General features: G+C 60.0%; 1 protein-coding gene across 11 annotated transcripts in view; it reads left to right on the plus strand.

Annotated features, from left to right (window-relative positions):
- Positions 1-1,853: 1,853 nt before the first annotated feature.
- The window catches only part of LOC105472007 (calcium voltage-gated channel subunit alpha1 B), a 253,579-nt gene continuing 235,115 nt past the window's right edge, over positions 1,854-20,317 (plus strand). For 6 of the 11 annotated variants that reach the window (XM_071078713.1, XM_071078714.1, XM_071078711.1 and 3 more), the window contains exons 1-3: positions 1,854-2,249; positions 3,074-3,180; positions 6,718-6,857. In XM_071078713.1, coding sequence (XP_070934814.1) covers positions 1,967-2,249; positions 3,074-3,180; positions 6,718-6,857 — 530 coding nt within the window. In that variant the 5' untranslated portion in view covers positions 1,854-1,966. The remainder of the gene's footprint in view (positions 2,250-3,073; positions 3,181-6,717; positions 6,858-20,317) is intronic. The other 5 variants (XM_071078715.1, XM_071078717.1, XM_071078716.1 and 2 more) reach the window with 1 other exon arrangement.

Genomic DNA, 20,317 nt, shown 5'->3' on the forward strand with positions numbered 1-20,317 from the left:
CTCCAGGCGCAGGGCTGCAGCAGTGGCCTCTCGTCTGGGCATCCCTTGAGATACTCCACCCCTGCATAGTATCTCCACTTCTGTACCCAATAGGCAATTCTTAATTTCCACCCTGTGACTGACAAGCTCTTCCCCACGTCTTCCCCATCTCGGCAAAAGGCATCCCTGTCCACACAGACACTCAGACAAAAATGAAGAGCCTGGGTTTCTATCTCTCCTCCACATTTCACGCTGGATGCACCCTCTCCAGGAGAGAGAGGCACTGCTCATGGCCCCCATGTTCAAACCACATCATCTCTCTCTGCACTGCCATCAAAACCCCTCCCTAGGCTCTGATTTTTTTTCTGTGACAGGCCGGTTGGCAGCCTCCCCGACAGCCTTAGCACCTGCTTCCCAGCTAAGCGAACCCTGATTTTGTTTGGGGCAACTATGTGCGCGCCTAGTGGGTGCTGGCTGTCCTGGTCCACTTTGACATATGTTCACTTTCCCACCTTCTTAAAGTCGGGGCCGGCCACATGGCCCAGGGCGGCCTAACCGGGTTAAAGAGACGCTGGGGGAGCCTCTGAGAAGCTTTTCCTTTGTTAGGAAAGAAAATTGTAACCTGATTCACAAAGTGGCCTTCCTTTGTACACCTGCCACTTCCTTCCCGTTTGCGATGGTGGTGTAATGGTGTGATGCCCTGTGCTATGACAGCCACCCTGGGCCATGAGGCAACAGGCAAGAGGGCAGAAAGTGTAGGTGGGGATTTTGGAGGGAGGAGAGACGGTGGCTTCGTATTCAGTGAGATCACAATGGCATCGTGCAAGCTGCTGCGAGCTGGGAAGCGGGTTCTTTGCCTCTGAATGCATCCTAAGTGATTCAGCACCCCAGTCTCCTGCAGTCCACACTCCACACGGCAGCCCGAGGGACCCTTCAGAGACCCCCGCGCCTCTGCTCGGAACTGTGCGCACTGCCTCGCTCTCCGAAGGCGCAGCCCGCACCCGGCCTCACTCTGCACTCAGCGCCTTGCCAGCTTCAGGTCCGAGAGGGTCCCTCGTTCCCGAAGGTCTCCCCGACCCCGGGGCAGCCTTTTCGGAGGTCGTGAGGATCCACGGGCCTGCACGAAGTGAGTGCCGCGTAAATGGTTGCTGTGCTTTGTACAAAACTGTCAGCTCCGTGAGGGCGGAGCTGGGGGCCCAGGACAGGCCGGCCCGCGGTGGACGCTCAAGGAGGCCTGGGGGATGGCGGTGACCGCGACAGGTTCCCTAACGGGGTGTGGCCTGCAAGGCGGTCAGAGGCTTCTCTGAGCTGAGATCCCAGAGCCAGCCCCGTGTGTGGAAACAGCAGGTCCCGCACCCGGGCTGGGGGCCCCCGACAGCCGCGTCCGCGTGGCACCAAGGCTGCGAGCCGAGCGCACCCGCAGGGCTGGGAAGGCCGGGGATCCGGCGGGGACGGGGCGGGCCGGCCCAGGCCTGGCGCCCAGCTCTGGGCTGCAGCCCCGCGGCCGGTGGCGCCTCCGGGCGGAGCGAGGGGTCCGTCTGGGCCGAGTTTGACCGAGGGCGACCAGGGGCGGTGGGGCCGGCAGAGCGCGCTCCGGGGACCGCCCGGGCTGGCGCTGAGCGGCCGTCGAGGACCCGCAGGCTCGTCCGCTCCTGGGCCCGGCCCAGCCCCGGGGTGGGAGGCTCGCGGCGCGGGAGGCGCAGCAGGAGGGGCCGGGGCGGGGCGGGGGCGGCCGCGGGGCGGGGCCGGCGCGGCCGGGTGGGCGGGGCCGGTGCGGATTGGCCGGGCGCCGCCACGTGACCGGCCCCTTATAGGGCGTGGCGCGGGGCCGCGGAGTCGGGTGAGGCGGCGGCGGCGGCAGCGGGGCCGGGCGAGGTCCGCTGCGGTCCGGGCGGCTCCGCGGCTGCTCCGCTCTGAGCGCCTGGCGCGCCCCGCGCCCTCCCTGCCGGGGCCGCTGGGCCGGGGATGCACGCGGGGCCCGGGAGCCATGGTCCGCTTCGGGGACGAGCTGGGCGGCCGCTATGGGGGCCCCGGCGGCGGGGAGCGGGCCCGGGGCGGCGGGGCCGGCGGGGCGGGGGGCCCGGGCCCCGGGGGGCTGCAGCCCGGCCAGCGGGTCCTCTACAAGCAATCGATCGCGCAGCGCGCGCGGACCATGGCGCTGTACAACCCCATCCCGGTCAAGCAGAACTGCTTCACCGTCAACCGCTCGCTCTTCGTCTTCAGCGAGGACAACGTCGTCCGCAAATACGCGAAGCGCATCACCGAGTGGCCATATCCTTCCAGGCGGGGCCGGGCGGGGCTGGGCGGGGGCCGGGGCCGGGGCCATCTTCCCGGTGGCCGGGAGGGCGCGACCTGGGGAGGCGCCGGGAGACTGGCGAGGAGGGGGCGGAGCGCCCCGGGGCCCCTCGGAGCGGCGGGTGCGGGAGCGTTTCCGTGAGTGCGGCGGGCGCGGGGCGGAGCCCCTCTGCCCCGGACTCGTCCCTCCGCACGCCGGGTCCTGGGGAGCCTGGTCGGTGCACAGCGCGCGGCCAGCCTGGAGGGCACCGAGGGCGAAGCCGCGTCCGTGCAGGTGCGAGCGCCGTGGGGACGCGGCCGTGCGCGCGCCTGCCTGCAGGTGCCTGCGTGTGCGGGCTGAGCCGGAGCCCGGCGTTGCGCGTGCGTGCGCTCGCGATGCGGGCTACATGCATGTTCACGTGCCCGTGTAGGTACATGTGGCTGCGTGTCTGGAGGGAGCGGCGTGCGCCTGCGCGGGGTCTCCCTCCAGCCTCGCCTGGGGGCGCTCGGCCCCCTCCCCTCTGGGCGCTGGAGTCGGGCGGAGCCGGGCCGGAGGCGCTGTCCGCGGTGCTGACGGCCGCCCGGGTGTGCCCAGGGGCTGGCGGCCCAGACTGCTGAGGCCCCGCCTCGCGGCCGCCCCTAGGGATGGGGGCAGGGAGTGAGGGAGACCAGGCCGCGTCTGCCAGGAGGGGTGCTCCGGACCCAGCTGTCTCAGCCCCTCCGGAGACGGCCTGGTGGTGGCTGCTGCACTGGGCGCTGCTGGCCTCGGCCTCGTGTCTCCCTCCCTGCTGCGCCTCCCGGCCAGTCCTTAACCCACGCACTCCGTTCGAGTACATGATCCTGGCCACCATCATCGCCAACTGCATCGTGCTGGCTCTGGAGCAGCACCTCCCTGATGGGGACAAAACGCCCATGTCCGAGCGGCTGGTGAGTGCCGGGCTGGGCCTGAGGGCAGGGTGGTGGGGAGGCCGCGACTCCACTCTCCCTTAGGGTCTGTGCCTGAGCACAGTTTCCTCGGGCAGGGTCGTCTGGGCAGTGCCCGTCTCTGCTGAAGGAAAAGGTAGGCCTGGCAGATAACATCTTCCTCGAGGGCCAGGGCAGCTGGGGTCACCGGCTCAGCCCTGGGCATGGCCACGTTAGCCCTGGGCCAGTCTGCCCTGTGCCACGAGCTACCCCTGCACCTCAATGGCTGTCCTGGCTTTCAGCGCTAGACTTTGATCCAGGAACCCATGTTCTAAAGTTGGAGTGGGGAAGGGGCATTCATGTCTTCGGGAAGGTCAGCTCTGAGCACCGCGTGTGCCCTGCTGGGCTGAGATGGGCTTTGGCCTAGATGTGGGAACCCTGAGCCTCTTCCTCCAGGTTGTCTTGTGCGAGCCTGCTTGGAACCCCTTCTCCAGGAGGCCTCACCATCCTGTGGGTAGCATTCCTTCTCAGACATTCCGAATCATTTTTACCCATCCCTAGATTCCACCAAGTGGCCCCTGTGGTAGCCCCATTGGAGCGTAAAGTCTACGTGAGTCGGGGTGCCAGGGCAAGGTCTCCGTGGCTCAACAGGAGGTGGGGTGGAAGGCCAGCCCTGTGGGGTCTCTGGAGGGGCTGGGTCAGAGGAAGGGCAGCATTTTGGAGGTGAGCACTGTTTCTGAGGTCAGAGCACATCCCCCAGAGCCTGCTCTTCCCCGATGCCTGGCCCCTTGTCTGGGTTCCGAGTGCGCCTAAAGACTGGAGACTCCAGGAGGGCAGAAGGCAGAGCAAGTGTAGACCCAGGGATTGCGGGGCCATAGACGTCCAGGAGACGGCCTCTCTGGGGTGTCAGGAGCTGCTCCCTCTTCCATTGAGCCTGGCTTCCGCCCCCACTAGCATCCTGAGACAAAGGCTATTCAGACTTTAGCCCTGAAACGGAACTCCCTTTGAACCTGGGCCACCGCAGGCCCAGGAGTGCGGAAGGGAGACAGGGAGCCTGCCCTGGAGGTGAGGCACCAGGAGAAGGTGAGTGGTGGGTGGCCGAGGTGAGGTCTTCATGGAGCACCGTCTGGAACACCCAGTGGTCTGGGTTAGGGCAGGGTGTGGGGGAGGAGTGTGGACAGCCCAGCCGCGCCATGAGGCAGGCGTGAGTCATGGTCCCTCTGGGGGACTTGGGCAGGAGCCTGGTGGGGCCCCTTGCTTTCTAGAGGCCGGAGAAGAGGCTGAGCGTGAGAGGAAATAGCCAGAGAGCCTTGAATGCCAAGCCACAGGAAGCAGGGCAGGGCCAGGGTCAGAGGGACACAGACCTAGGGCAGGCCAGGCAGTGGGTGTCTGGCCTTGCAAGTTCCTGCCTCGCAGGTGTGGGAGGGTTTGCCTTGTGGTCATGGGTTGGGGAGGACACTTCTAGGGCTGGCGAGCTAACCTGTTGGGAAAACTGCAGAACGGGCCCGCCCTGGGCCAGCCTAGAGGTCTGGGGAGCTCTTGACAAGCCCTAGTCCCATGTGCAGGCCCAGCCTAGTCCCAAAGGCATCCCTTGGGATGGAGGGGAGGCTGTGCTGCTGCCCACGGAGCAGGCTGAGGCTGGGTGGTGCAGGGGTAGCCCCTCAGTTGTCTGCCAGCCTGGCTCTGGGCGAGGCCTCCCGGGTTCCCTGCCTCTCGGGGCTGTTTCCCACCCCCGCATCGACTCTGGAGCTACCTGGAACCAGGCCCCAGCTTGCAGTGCAACACCAAGCTGTCTGCACACCCATCCCTCCCACCTAAGCCAGCTATCAACCATGGGCTGGGCAGGGCAGAGCTGTGAGGAGAGGGCTTGGGCTGGGGCCTCCTTCCCAGCCGAGGGGGCTGGCTGGTCCTTCCTAGGCATCGGCCTGTTCTGTTTTCCACCAGGAAGTTTGCTGTGAAGATCTCTGTCTGCTGGGGCCCCACCATTCCCCTGGGTAGATGGTCAGCAACCCCACCCCTTGGGAAAAGGGGTCCCTTGTAAATAAACCAGGCCAGAAGCCTCGAGGCCAGGAAGAGCATGGGCGAGTCAGCACGGGTCATGATGGACCCCTGGGTGCTGGTAGCTTCCACCAGGCACTGCCAGCCAAGCCTTGGGCCAGCTACACCACAGGACGGGAGGAGCCCGGGCTGAGTAAGGTGGGAGTCAGATGCAGGAGAGCCCTGGAGAGCCTGGCTTCCTGGGGAGGAAGGCACAGGCTGTGGAACTGGTGGCACTCACCTCGCCTGGCAGCCCAGCAGCTGCTTCCTCCTGTGACCTCCACAGTCCTGAAGGCGAACCCTCAGGGGAGGCCCTTGACACTGACCTCCTCTCCCCACCCCTTCACCTGCTTCCTAAGGCAGCAGCCCCAGAGTGCAGGTGTCCGACACCCCCATACCAACCCTGCACGTGCAGCTCCCTCAGCCCAGCTCCCCGGGCTTGCCTTGCACAGGGCCTTTCCCTGCCAGCCCCACCCATGTGCTCACGAGAAGTCTTTGGGGTCTCCCCAAGCTCCACACAACCCTGTCTCCGCCCTGTTTGCTGCTCCCTGCTAGGCACTGGAAGGGCCTGGCTCTGCGCGCTCGTGCTCAGTAACTGTTGGCTGGAGCTCAGCCTGGGGTGCGGGAAAGGGATCTTTCTAGGATCAGCTGTCTTCATTCCTTTGTCTGCTCTGTTCCCTCCACCTGGGTCCCTTTCTCAAAATCGAGCTGTGGAAGCCTTGTCTGCAGGCGCCACGCCCTCTGGGACGCTTCCTGTGATCTGAGCCCAGGGTGGCTCCCAGCCTCAGGCCTGGACTGTGGCTCGCTCCCTCCAGGGTCCTCACAGATGTGGTGGTCATCGCCCAGCACCCTCAGGGCCGAGGTTGTGCTTCTCTGTTTCTGTTGTTTTCTGCCGAGATGTGTGTGCTCTGGTTACCCGGGTACATGTTGAATGCATAACAGGGCTGGACTGAGTTCAAGAAAGCCTGAGCTGTATCCAGGCAGCCTTGTGCGGGCTCCCACCCAGAGGCTGCTGTGGCCTCTGCCTGGCTCCTGGGCATCTCTGTGCCTCTGTTTCCCTCATGTTAGAATGGGGATGACCTCCTGGGGTATTAAAGGGTCACCCTAGTTAATACAGGAAAAACTACTTGATAAGCACCCACAAGTAGTGCTGTTACATCACTGTCTTCCCTGAAGCAAGGCCCACTGCATGGTGCCAGCAGGGAGGTTGGGGCCCCACTGTGATGTGGGCAGAAGCTGAGATGCCAGGGTGGGAGGCACCGGGGGCCCGCAGGCATCACTGGGGTGTTGTTGCTGTAAACAGTGGTGCATCCCATTAGGGGACAGGTGCAGACGGCAAGCAGGCTCAGTGATGGGAATGGCGCCTTGGAGAATCTGCAGGGTGTTGGGGGCAAGGTGAGGAGGGTCAGACCCTCACAATGGCTGTGGCCTGCACACGGTGGGGTGGGGTCCTCACCAACCGTCTCTGCCTGCTGCTGCACCGGGTGGGGGCCAGGGGTGACCGCTGTTCTCTACTTCTCCTAGGACGACACGGAGCCCTATTTCATCGGGATCTTTTGCTTCGAGGCAGGAATCAAAATCATCGCTCTGGGCTTTGTCTTCCACAAGGGCTCTTACCTGCGGAACGGCTGGAACGTCATGGACTTTGTGGTCGTCCTCACAGGGTAGGCAAGCTGAGGCCGGGAGGCCCAGCGTGTGCGGCCCGGGCATGTGCTGTCTGCTGTCTGAAGCTCATTTGCGCCGTGGGGCTGGGGTGGCTGCAGTCTCCTCACTGGGGTCCCCCCACAGCCCTCCTGGAGATGAATGAATGTGAGGCAGTCTGTTTGCCATCCTGTGTGGGATGGGGGTGCTTCTCCCAGAGGTGCCAGTGCTGTATTGCTCACTGAAGGGAGGATCACAGTGACCTGTCCCCAGAAGGCGCTGGCTTGCAGAGCCCACAGGCCAGGGGCCACCAGCTTCCACGGCTGGCCTGAGCCAGCATGGCGCCTGCTAGAGGTGGCTTTGCTGCCCAGGTGAGGAGCTTCCTAGGGAGGAGGAGGGCTGGACTTCCAGCCTGACGCAAGCCTGTGGTCTGGGAGAGGCACTTGGCGTTTTGAATTCTGTTCCTGCCCGAGACACTTACCTGTGGTGTCCACCTCGCGCAGAGCCCTTGTGCTGCCTGGGATGAGGCTGTGTGTACTAAGTGCTTTCACAGTTCCTAGGGCCGGGAAGGTGCTTCAGCAGCTTCTCCTCAACCACTTTCCCTAACAATAGCTTACGATTCCCAAAATAACCAGGACATCTAGAAAGTGGACTTAAGGGGCCCGGATGGGAGCTTAGGTCCAGTGCTCTGCACCCCACCCTCCAGGGTGTCAGCTTCCCAACCTGTGCAGTGGGCACTGTGAGTCCTGTTTCCTGCTTCTCTGACTGGCAGGTGGAAGGCTGGGCTGGGCTGTGGCTCTGGTGTGGAGAGTGGTGGCTGGGGAGTGAGTGCTTGGGGAGTTGGCCCCACAGAGCCTGTTAGCACTTCAGTGTCAGAGGCTCTGTGCTGGGCCAGGGACTGCTGTCTGCTCTTTCCTGAGCCTTATGGTTCTGAGGCCCAGAGCCCAGATGGAAGAGGAGGGAGCAGGCCCCATAGCAGTCGAGAGCTCTCCTTCCAGAGCCCCATTCTCACCCAGTGACTGCCCCAAGATGCCTGGTGCACAGGAGGGTAGATGGAGGGGTGTTTGGGCTGGTGTCAGAGGAGGGAGGTGGCTGTGGAGTCCTCGAGTCTGGGGCTCATGCCTTCAAGGCTCTGTGTGTGTGAGGAAGAAGCAGTCAGCTACACGGCCTCTGGACTCTTGGGTGAGGCCCTCAGAGGGAGCCTTGCATTGCCTGCCTGGATCCTGGGGTGCTGCCCCCATCTGCTCTGCCTGCTCCTAAGCCTGGGGCTGGCCCCTGCTGGGTGAGGGCAGTGTTTACAGAACTGGGCTTGTGGGGGTTGCACGGAAGGCTCAGGCCCCTAGAGCTGTCTGTAATGCGCTGGGCGCAGCAGCCCTGAGGTGCCTTCTATGGCTTTCTGCAGCATGGCCCTGGGGTAGAATTTATGGAAGGCCCGTGGGGGTCTGTGGTTCTACTAGCAATGCCCGTTGGGGGCTGGGGTGGGAGGTGGCTGGTGGAGAGTGCGGCCCCTCAGAGGACTGGGTGCTCCCCCATCCAGTGGGCACTCCCAGAGGCAGCCCAGGAGTCACTAGCTGTTTACCTCTCTCCCTCCCTGTGGACCCAAGTCCCTGAGGACAATGGTGTCTTATTTTTTTCAGGGGATCCCTGGAGCCTCACTTGGGGCGGGCACCTGGGAGGGGACAGCGAGCCTCTGCTGAAGTAATGAATTGTTGGGGTGTAAGCAGTGTTGGGGGGTGTGGGCCAGCGGGGAGCTGGGTAGAGGCGGCAGGACCCGGCCCCATGGGGCGCTGTCCACGGTGCTGAGTGTGTCAGCCCTTGAGGGCCAGGAGAGGAGGCAGGAGAAGTTACAGCAAGCCCTGGGCAGGACCCCTGGATCTCCCAGCCCACATAGACTGGGTCCAGGGCTGCTCCTCCTTCCCCTCTCCTCCCCCTCCTCTTCCCCGCTCCCTCCTCTGTTTCTCTCGGCCTCTCTCCCTCCCTCGCCTCCCTCCCCCTCCGTCCTCCTCCCAGTCTGCCTGTCTAGCCCTTTGTCTCCTCTCCACACTCTCTTGTCTCTGGCCCTCTTGGTGTCTCTCTGCCTCTCCCTCCTGTTCTTCCTGCCGCTCCTCTTTCCCTGTGCCTGGGTGCGTCTCCGCTCTCCTGTGTCTGCAGCAGGGCCTGGGCGTTGCTGCGTTGGCTTCCAGGTTCCTCCGCCTCCACACATCTTCCCTCCAGGCAGCCTGGGTTGTGCGGGGAACCCCGGGTGGGAGGTGATCTGTGTCTCACGGGGCTACATGCTGGCTCCAAGTCACGGGGGGAGCCACTTTGCTGCTCCCGTGTGGGGCACCTGGGGACACGTGAGCCCCTGTGTGTGCATCTGTGTGTAGAGGGGGCTGGGTCCGCTGTGGGGTGAGTGATGGTCCATGGGGAGCCCAGGGAGGAGCCCTCACCTCATCCCTCTGAGCCAAGGGCCTGTGAGTAGTGGGTGGTATTTCTCGTTAGTTTGTTGTTTTTAATTAGAATTTATTTAATTGGTGCTCAGAGGGCTGGAGGGAGAGGCAGACACCCTGGCCTGTTGCTTGGCAAAGCCTTGAGCACCCTCAGAGGCCAGCTGGGGCCGCTCTGCTCCTGAGGCTGGTGTGGAGCTGTGGAGGAGGCCCTGGGTCCATGCCTTCTGCGGCCTGGGGAGGCTCTGAGCCTCTGTTCTCACCTGGGAGGGAAGGTGGGCGCTCTGCCCCCTTGTCTCCGCTTTGCTTCTCTCTCAAGACTTGGGGGCGCCCTCCGTGAGCCTGCATGTGTGTGTCTGGGCTGGGGGCGGCTGTAGTTGGCTCTAATGCTGCCGGGCCCCTGCTGTCCTGGGGAGCAGCTGTGGGGCCTGGGCTGGGGTCCCAGCCTGGGGGTACTGTGAGGATCAGTGGGTGCTTCTGAGAAACCTCTAGGCCTGTGAGGGCTGTTGGCGGCTTCCTGCCTTTGTGTGTGCCCAGGGCCTTCAGGCCCTCAGTTGCCAGCCGTGCTCCTGACTGAGTCAGCCCGTGCGTGGCCATCTGGAACTCCTCTGACTTGCTTGGGCTGGGGTGAGGACACAGTGGCTGGGTCCCTGCCACAGGACTCTGCCTCATTTCCAGGAGGGCTCCTGGCTCCTGGCCATCTCCAGTGGTCGTCTGAGTGGACCATTTGCCAAGAGAGATTCTGGGCCCAGGAGTGAGGCTTCCCTCCTGGCTTCCAAGAACACCATGCTACATGGGTGGGGTCGGGGCTGAGCCGGCTCCCCACACAGAGTGGGCCTGCGGTGAGGACAGGGCCCGGTGGTGGCTGACATGGGTGCTCCAGCAGTTCACCCCAGCAAGAGTCCCGCTGAGTGCCAGGACGCAGCTCTTAAGGACCTCAGGTCGCGGGGAGGAGGTGGGAAGGCCGCCTCTTCCCTGCCTCTGTTTGCCCTCCTGTCCATGCCCCGTCCACCATCCTGCCTTCTGCTCAGCTCTCTGGCCCTGTGTCTGTCCAGCCAGGTGGGCTGCCCTGCTACTGGCCCTCCCTCCACCCGTTCATCATTCATTCAGTGTTCATGGAGCCTCTGCCAGGTGCTGAGGACTCAGGAGTGAACGAAGACAGCTGAACCTCTGCCCGCTGGGCCGTGTTCTGGGGACAAGATGCTTGCTGGGCCTGGGTTCTCTGCAGCCTGGCGTGGTGCTCAGCAGCGTAGGCGTGCACCAGAGAGCAGTCAGCGGGTGGACGGATGAGTGGATGGTGATGCGTTCCGTGCTTTTTTTCTCACATATGAAATGGGATAAAGCATGCAGGGTGCAGGCCTGGGGGTGCCACTTTGCGTAGGGTCGTCAGAGGAAGGACTGGAGGGCGTGAGGGGTGAGCCATCTAGCAGCCTGGGAAGAGGTGTGGCTGGAGGTGGCGATTCGAGGGACACGAGTGTCCCAGTCATCTTCAGAGCTTGAGACCACCTAGGATCCCCAGGGAATGGGGAGTGGGGAGGAAGAGCTGCCCTCTGATGGAGACCAGGGCACCTGGACTTACGAGTGGCAGCTGGTGGTGAGGTTGGTGGAGCAGCGGAGGTGAGCCTGGCTGTAGACGGTGTTCTGGGAAGGAAGAGCATGCTCTGCTCTTCAGAGGCCACGAGAGGACCCAAGGCTGTGCACTGCGCCCCGTGGGTCTGAGGTAGGAGCTGGTCCAGCCACGTGGTGGGGTCGAGGGCTTGCTGGGAATGGGAGGAAAGGGGCTGTGGGGGGCACCTATGGGCAATGCTTGTCTTTTAGAGAGTTTTACAGCAAAGTGAGGCAGAGTGATGGGGCAGAGGCAGGAGGGAGATGGAGGCCAGGAGAGTTTTATGAAGTTGGGGGTTTACAGCCCGTCCATGCCACGTGCATAGTCCAGGAGGGAAGGACAAGCGGACAATGTGGACAGAAAGGGGACAGCCCTGGAGCCATGAGGGAAGCGGAGTCCAGGACCTCCGGGAGTGCAGGCCTGTGCATCTGCATAGGCCAGCAGGTGCAGGAAGGGTGGCGTGGAAGTTCTCTCACTGTGTCTGAGTTTCCACTGAATTTAGAAGCACGTCCGTCAGCCAAGGTGGGGTGCAAAGAAGTGAGACAGAGGGAGAGGGAGCAGTGAGTGAGTGCGTGGACTGGAAGCCCCTCCATGCACTGCCCCAGCCTCTCACTCCTCCTGCCCCGCCCCCCATCCACCCCTTCCTCGTCCCTTGTCATCCATTCACTCATTCCTTAGGAAGGGGCTTGTCGAGCGCAGCTACTACCTCCTCATCCCTGTTCCAGTTGCTGGGGACACAGTAGTGCACAAAACAGGCCGTTCCTGCCCTCTCAGAGGCTGCGTCTTCCCGAGCGAGGCAGGCCGTGAGTGTTGCAGGGAGCTGGGGTGTGCTGTGTCCTTCCACTGGGGTTGAGTGGCCCCTGGGGAGTAGCTCCAGCAGGGGAGAGGCTGTGAGGGTGGCGGGGGCAGGGGTGGCCTTGGCTTGGGTGTTGGAGGGCTCTGAGTATAGGTGTGGCCCGATTGACTCGTGATGGGTGCTGGGGGCGCAGTGTAGATGGCAGGGAAGGAGAGTGGGAGCCGGAAGCCGTGATCCAGGTGGGAGTGGTGAGGGCTTGGACCAGGGAGTGGCGCTGGAGAACGGGGCAGGTGGGCTCTGACGCCCAGAGAAGGCAGAGCCCAAGGGAAGCCCCATGGAGCCTCCAGAGTCCGTCATCCATCAGTGCAGGTGCCTTTACCCTTCCATGCCCCAGCCAGTCTCAGACATGTCCATGCTCCCAGTCCAGTCCCCACATCACTGCCTCTGCCCTCCCAGGCCCCTCAGGAAGCCCCTGTCACAGCGTCTGGCCCTGTGGGGCTGGTTCCACCTGGGGGTCAGGGACATGGGCAGGGTGACAAGTCAGGGCCCTCAGAACCCCAAAGCCCTGGGCGTCCCCACCCCTGTCGTGGCTGTAGCCTGGTGCTTTGCTTCATGGTCCTTGGGGACATCAGAGAAACATGTCCTGGCGCAGGCAGGTGGCTCTCCTGGGGAACTTTCCAACCACAGCTTCTTGTTTTAGTCTAAATTAAACTGGGATTTCGTTCCAGGACGTGTAATTAGAGCCCAGCCTCCTCCCCGGACCCAGCCTCCTGTGGGTTGAAGAGAGGGTGTGGGAGTGCGGCTGCTGCACCAGGAGGGAGTCTGGTCAGCGGAGCTCAGGGGCTGGGGCACGGCTGACCCTCAGCTTCCTGGGCAACCACTGTGGCCTCCTGTTCTTTTGGGCTTTGTGGACTCAGGCCGATTCAGATGATGGCAGGCACTTCGGGGTCACTGGGAGAGCCAGGCCCAGCTCAGGGCCCCACGAGGGTCCCCACGGGCAAGGAGGGTCCACCCAGGGGAGCAGCGGCCCACGTGCAAGTGTGTGGCCCAGGGACGCTGCCTTCCCACAAGGCGACTTGACACTGTGTCTGAACACAGGTGACAAGAGACACTGAGCCCGAGTGGCCAGGACACGGAGCATGGACTGAGCTGGGCGTGTCCGTGCTGTGATGGACAGCCTTCTGCCACAGGCTCTGCTTCAGCCTGGGGTCCTTGGACTGCAGCCCTGTGGGAGGTGCAGCACCCCAACCTCCAGTGCCGCGTCGGGCTGGGGTTTGCCAGACGTCCTCTCCGCTTCCCTACCTGAGGCTGAAAATGGCCTTTGAAGGCCCTGATCCTCTCTCTCTTACCCCTAGTGTGGCTGGAACCAGTGGAGTTCTGACAAGTCTCTGGAAAGCAGGGGGAGCCCCCGTGTTCTGGGGCTGGGGTCACTCCAGGCATTGCCTGGCCACGGGCTCCACAGCCCCCCTCGTACTGTGGTGTCAGTGCCCCACCCCACAATGCAGGGCCCTGGCCCACGTGCAGTCCACGTGGTGTGGCTGTGAGGACCAGGCAGGGCGGCGGGAGGTGCCTGCTGATCTAGGACCCTGTGACCAAGCTCTGGTGCCCCTTCCTGACAGTGGCCTCCCGTCGGGCCTCCGCGTCCCTGGGTACAGGCTGGCGGCCATGCTGGGGATGTAACAGCCTCCGCATCCCTGGGGACAGGCTGGCGGCCATGCTGGGGATGTAACAGCCCGAGGAGGTGCTGCTCTGGCAGGGTGGGATCCTGCCCGCCTCTTCAGCACACGCCCCAGGCTGGGTCTTTATGGGGGCCTGGCCTACGCCCCCGCTCTCTTTCTCTGTGTCTCCCCCCTCCCTCTCTGCCTCCTTCCTGCATTTCAGGGTTCTTAACACTCTCCTGACTGGGGGGCAGAACTGGGCCCACTGGGAACCCCCAGGGTCTCCTGATTCTGTGTGGGGTGGGGGTCCACTGCCTGGGCGTGAGACCTGGGGCTTGGCTGTGCTGTGCTTGGGAGGCTGACCCTGGCCTCAGGCTCCAGTCCTGTGGGGTCTTCTCTGGGGTCTCCGCATCTCCGTGTGTGCTATGCTGCCTGAGGAGCCCAAATCCAGAGATTCCTGGATAGAAGCAGCGCAGGGCTGGCTCACTGGACGGGGCATCGGGCCAGCGTTGCAGACAACTGGGGTCTCTCATATGCCCGCCCGCCTGGCACAGCAGACCCGAGGGAGGGTTGGCCTCTCTGCAAATCTTTCACTGTGGATCCCGGAGAGCAGAAGGAGCCCAGGCCCAGGGCTGCCCTTGGATACCGCAGACTTTCCCAGGGGGACGGGGGACGTGGGTGGGAGATAGGGAGGTTTCAGCTCAACCCAGAGAAGGACTCTTGTCATTCATGGGGGTCTGGGCTGCTGTCCTGAGGCAAGTGGGGATTGGACCAGGTGGTCTGTTCTTTATTCATTTGTCCCTGATATGGGCCAGGTACTTGCTGGGCATGATGGAGCCAGGGCCCTGCCCCCCAGGGTGCATGTTCTGCCAATGGCAAAGTCCCTGTGCCCCAGGATCCACTCTGTGCTCCAAGCCTCTCCTCTCGACAGTGACTGCAGGCCAGGCTCCAGCGGTGGGCGGTGCTGCAGGTGTGCAGAGTCCCCCTTATGTGCCTTTCTCTTCAGGGGTCCCACCAGGAGGGTCAGTTGGAGGCTTGATTTCCTGCCCCAGCAGTTGGAGGGGTTGGGGTCCAGGGAGAGTGGTGGTGGGGACAGCGAGCAGCAGGGCTGAGGGCTGTGAGGCTGGGGTGAGCTGAGAAGCCTTGAAGGTCACAGTTCAGGGAGTCTCAGTCCAGGACCCAGTTCTGAGGGGACAGAGCAGAAGGGATGGGGTAGGTGGGCAGGGCTGCCTGTGGGCCTGGGACTGGCCATGCTTGTCTCTCTCCGTGCTGATGCGTCCATCTCTGGCTGTGGGTGGGGGACAGAAGGGAGGGACACAGCTGTGTGGTGGCGGGGGCACACACCCACTCCTGGGACCGTGGCCGGCCTGTGCGTGGCCAGGCAGGTTGGGCTCTCAGGGCCCATGGCTGCTTCAAATTTTGGGTCTGTGGCTGGTGGGCCGAAGGAGCATAGCCAGGGATCTGAGATGGGCTCTGAACTTGTTGTCAATATTTAAGAAGAAGGAGCTTTCACATGAAAACCCGTGTTTTCATCTCGTTTGGGAGAAGTCCCTGGAGCCCCCCACTCCCTCTGGAGCAGATACCTCTGGATCTGGGAGGCTGGGCGGGCAGTGCCATGCTGGCTGTAGAAGAGCCACCCCTCCTGGGGGTTGGCCTGTTCCAAGCCATCTGTGGCCTCCTGTCCAGGCTCAGGCCCCAGGTGCTCCCGGGGGCTGCTGCGTTCCGGTGCCCAGGGGCGTCCCAGGCCTGTGGCGGCTGGCGAGGATGGCTAGGCTGATGTGGTGCGGTGGCTGGGGGGCAGGGGACCTGTATTCTGTGCAGATGCACCCACAGAGGTCAAAGGGGTTCAAGTTCATACCCTGGGAGGGTGGGAGCCCTGCCCCTGTGGGCACGTGGGGGTGGACACCCCTCCCTGCCCCCTCCTCCTCCTCCACACTGGAGTCCAGAGCTGCAGGTTCACACTGAGGTGAGAATGGCTGCTAATGACTTCTCCGGCCCTGGACTAGAAGAGGTGAGAAGGCACGTGCTGGCTGTGGGCCTGTAGAGTGGAGGGGCCTCCACCCTGCGTGCTTGTGTGCAGCCCCACCCGTGCCGAAGCATCTCTACTCCGGCCAAACAGACGGACGCTCATGCAGATTCATTCCTAGCAGGTCACATGGTAGCACCCCCCACCCAGTCCCCGCCCTCTCCACGACCTGCTGTGAGCTCCTTTCTCCAGGGCTGGGCAGGGCCTTCTGGCCAATGCCACCCTCCCTGTCTCCCCTGACAGCACAGAAGCCTGGTGAAGAGGGCCCTGCACCTTGGTCCCCCTTCACTCTGTGTGCAGCCTCTGTGTCTTCTCCCCTCCCACCGCTTCTTCCCCACCAGACTGGCCTCTCTTTGCCCTCCTCTCTCCCCGAGAGGTTTCCCCGCTGGCTCACCTCAAAGCCCAGCCTCTACTGACAGGCTCATTCTGTTGAAGGACTGGACACTGGTCTGGTGGGGAGGCTGGAGCAAAGCAGCACAGCCGGGCACTGCAACAACAGATGTTTCCTTCTCAGTCCTGGAGGCTGGAGGCCCAAGATCAGGGTGTTGGCAGGGTTGGTTTCTGGCGAGGCCCCTCCTCCTGGCTGGCAGATGACTGCCTTCTCGTGGTGGGCGGTGCTGACCCTATGGACCCGAGAGCCCGGGGCAGGTGGGATGCAGAGCTGGGCCTGCGGGGTCCATTGTGGCCATGCGGGCACTGCTGTTGCTGGTGCATTGTGCGAAATGGTTAGATGGTTTGATGTTTGTAGAATCTGGCATAGCTCTCCCCCTTTCCTCTGACGGTGGGTCCTTTCTCACGCTTCTCTGTTGTCAGCCTCTGGGCCTGATAACACAGCTGCACTGGACCACAGGCACCCCGAATGGCCAAGGGTAGGACCAGGTGAGGAGGAGGGGCACTGTGAGACTGCAGGCAGGAGGGACATCCCCTGGCAGAGGGCAGCCTCCTGTCCACCGTCCAAGGATGGGGGCTCCTGAGCGCCACCTCCTGCTCTGCCTGTCGGCCCCACCCCAGCACCTGCTGTCTCAGAGCCTTGCTCTGGGAGTACAGTGTGTGGGGAGTGAATGGTGTCCCTGTTCCCATCACGGGCCTACTCAATGTTGGGTGGCATTTGACGCTGCAGGCAGACAGGGAGAGATGAGAGACCAGGAGCAACAGGTGGGGCGGCCGCCGTGTTTCCATTGGCGTGCATCGGAGGTGCGTGGGCTCCCAGAGCCTGGCAGGCCTGCAACGCCCAGGCACACAGATACAGGGACACACAGAGGGGCCGCCATGGCACTGCGTGTCTCGCCTGTGCTGGGCTCTGTGCCATCTCCAGTGAGGGGCTCTTTCCAGGAGGGCAAAGGCCCCCCACCCTCCCAGGAGGTGCCTTTACTCCACGGACTTGCCGGGGTCCACAGCCTGGGACTGTGGGCGTGTGGGTGAAGGCCCAGTGCACAGCTGCTAGGACGTGGGCAGCACAGTTCCTCAGACATGAAAAGGTAAAAGAAAAAATAAAAGCTGGCCCTTTTTTTTTAAGCTGACTCTTTTGTGAGGTTTCTTATGTGCTGGCTGCTGTTTTAATACAATAATTTTGTAACTCCAAGAGCTAGATGCTGATATTAACACCCACCCCCGCTTTAAAAAAAAATAGCCCGGTAGTGGTGGCTCGTGCCTGTAATCCCAGCACTTTGGCCAGCACTTTGGGAGGCTGAGGTGGGCGGATCACGAGGTCAGCAGTTCGAGACTAGCCTGACCAACATGGTGAAGCTCCATCTCTACTAAAAATACAAAAGAATTAGCCGGGCGAGGTGGTGTGTGCCTGTAGTCCCAGCTACTCGGGAGGCTGAGGCAGGAGAATCACTTGAACCCGGGAGGTGGAGCTTGCAGTGAGCTGAGATCCGGCCACTGCACTCCAGCCTGGGCAACAGAGCGAGACTCCGTCTCAAATAAAATAAAATAAAGGTTTTATTTTGAGCTAATTATAGATTCATAATAGGTAGTTGTAATAAATGGTATAGAGAGAGCAGTGTACCCTTTACGCGGTTCACCCAAAGGAAACCTCTTAGCAAACTCTAATAGCAGGCCCAGTGTCATGACTAGGTGCTGAGATTGACACAGTCAGGGCGCAGAACAGCCCGTCCCAGGAGGGGCCCTTATGCTGCCCTTCTATGGCTGCACCTGCCTTCCTCCTACCTCACCCCTCTTTACTCTCTGGCAACCACTAATCTGTGCATTTGTATAATTTTGTCATTGTGATGATCTTAGATAAGTGAAGTCACACCTTCGGATTGGCCTTTTTCACTCATTTGCTTCATGAAATACTATGAACAAAGCTGTATACACATTCATGTACAGGTTTTTGTGTAAACGTGACTTCTCACTTCTCTGGGATAAATGACCAAGAGTACAATCATTAGGCCATGCTGTGGTCACATTTTTAGTTTTTTAAGAAACTGCCAAACTCATCCAGAGTGGATGTCCCGTTTCTCCACAGCCTCGCCAGCACGGGGGGTTGTCTCTGTATTTTTTAATTTTTTTTTTTAATTTTTTTGGCTATTCTGATAGACATGTGGTGATCACTGTGGCTTTGATTTGCATTTCCATGGCCAGTGATGTTGGACCTCTTTTCATGTGGTTCTCTGCGATCTGCATATCCTTTTATTTTATTTTATTTTCAGACGGAGTCTCGCTCTGCTCACTGCAAGCTACGCCTCCTGGGTTCACACCATTCTCCTGCCTCAGCCTCCCAAGTAGCTGGGACTACAGGTGCCCGCCACCACGCCTGGCTAAATTTTTTTTAATGTTTTTAGTAGAGATGGGGTTTCACCATGTTAGCTAGGATGGTCTCGATCTCCTGACCTCGTGATCCACCCACCTCGGCCTCCCAAAGTGCTGGGATTACAGGTGTGAGCCACCGCGCCCAGCCCTGCATATCCTTTTAGTTGAAATATATCTTCATATATTTTGCTCATATTCCAGTTGGATTGTTTGATATTAGTCTATTGCTAGATATGTGGTTTTTCAGGTACCTTTCCTACTCTGTAGCTTTTTTCTCCCATTTTCTTAACAGAGACTTTGCAGAGCAAAACTTTTAAATTTTGATGAAGTCCGATTTGTCCGTTTTTCCTTTTGTGGATTAGGCTTGTGGTGTGAACTCTTTGCCAGCCCTAGCGTGTGAATATTTCTCCTGCGATTCTCTTTTTCTAAAAGCTTTGTCATTTTACATCTCACATGTACCAGCTGTGAGGTTTAGGTTGCGGAGTTTGCTTTGTTTTTTGCCTGTGGGTGTCCAGTTGCACCAGCACCATTTGTTGAAAGGGCTGCATTTCTTCCATTAAATTGCTTTTGTGCCTTTATAAAAAATCAACTGGGCATGCTTGTCTGGATCTATTTCTGGGTTCTTTATTCCGTTCCATTGATCTGTGTGTCTGTCCCTCGTACCACACAGTCCTGATCACTATAGTTATGTAATAAGCCTTGAAACTGGGTAGACTTACTCCTCCCAACTTATTCTTTTTCTTTCAAATTATTTTAGCCATTCTAGGTACTTTGCCTTTCATATACGTTTTAGAATAATCTGGTCAATATATACCAAAAATCTTGGTAGGAATTGTATAAAACCTGTATGTTAGTTTGTGAACATTTTTACTACGTTAAGTCTTCCAGTCTAGGAACATGGTATATTTCTCCATTTATGCAGATCTTCGATTGCTTTCATTGGCATTTTACAGTTTTAAGGATACAAGTCCTGTACATGTTTTGTTACATTTACATCTAAGTATTTCTTTTGTTTTGTGTGATTATAGATGGTATTGTATTTTAAATTTTGGTATCGTATGTTCATTGCTAGTATATAGAAAAACCATAGATTTCTTTTTTTTTTTTTTTTTTTTTTTGAGTCGGAGTCTCTGTCACCCACGTTGGAGTGCAATGGCATGATCTCTGGCTCAATACAACCTCTGCCTCCCAGGTTCAAGCAATTCTCCTGCCTCAGCCTGCCAAGTAGCTGGGATTACAGGCGCCCGCCACAACGCCCGGCTATTTTTGTGTTTTTAGTAGGACAGGGTTTCACCATAATGGCCCGGCTGGTCTCAAACTCCTGGCCTCGTGATCCGCCTGCCTTGGCCTCCCAAAGTGCTGGGATTACAGGTGTGAGCCACCGCGCCCAGCCTAGATTTCTGTATGTTTATCATGTATCCTGCAACCTTGCTAAACTAACCTAGTAGTAGTTCTGGGACAATTTCTTTGGGGATTCTCTGGAATCTCCTATGTGGGCAAACATGTCATCTACACAGAGGAACAGCTTTATTTCTTTTCTTCCAATCTGAATGCCTTTTCTTCTTACCTTATTGCACTTATGAGAACTTGCAGTACTGTGTGAAGGTGGTGAGAGGGTCCTTGTTGCTTTGTTCCTGATTTGAGGAGGGAAACGTTTCAGACTTCGGCCATTGAGAATGATGTTAGCTGTGGGGTTTTGTAGCCGCTCTTCATTAAGTAGAGGCAGTTTCCCTCTGTTCCAGTTTTCCAGGCACTATTGTAGCAAATGACTGTTAGATTTTATCAAATGCTGTTTTTGCATTGGTATGTTCATGTGATTTTTTCGTTTTTTTTTTTTTTTTCTTTTTTTCTTGAGATGGAGTCTTGCTCTGTCGCCCAGGCTGGAGTGCAGTGGCGCGATCTCAGCTCACTGCAAGCTCCGCCTCCTGGGTTCAAGTGATTCTCCTGCCTCAGCCTCCCTAGTAGCTGGGACTACAGGCGCCGCCACCACGCCCGGCTAGTTTTTTGTATTTTTGTAGTAGAGACGGGGTTTCACTGTGTTAGCCAGGATGGTCTCGATCTCCTGACCTCGTGATCCGCCCGTCTCGGCCTCCCAAAGTGCTGGGATTACAGGCTTGAGCCACCGTGCCCGGCCGTGATTTTTCTTCTTTAGGATGTTAATACGGTGTCTTACAAATGGTTGATTTTTTTGAGTATTGAACTAGGGGTACCTCC

This window comes from Macaca nemestrina, chromosome 14 (assembly GCF_043159975.1).
Source record: "Macaca nemestrina isolate mMacNem1 chromosome 14, mMacNem.hap1, whole genome shotgun sequence".
NCBI lineage: Eukaryota > Metazoa > Chordata > Mammalia > Primates > Cercopithecidae > Macaca > Macaca nemestrina.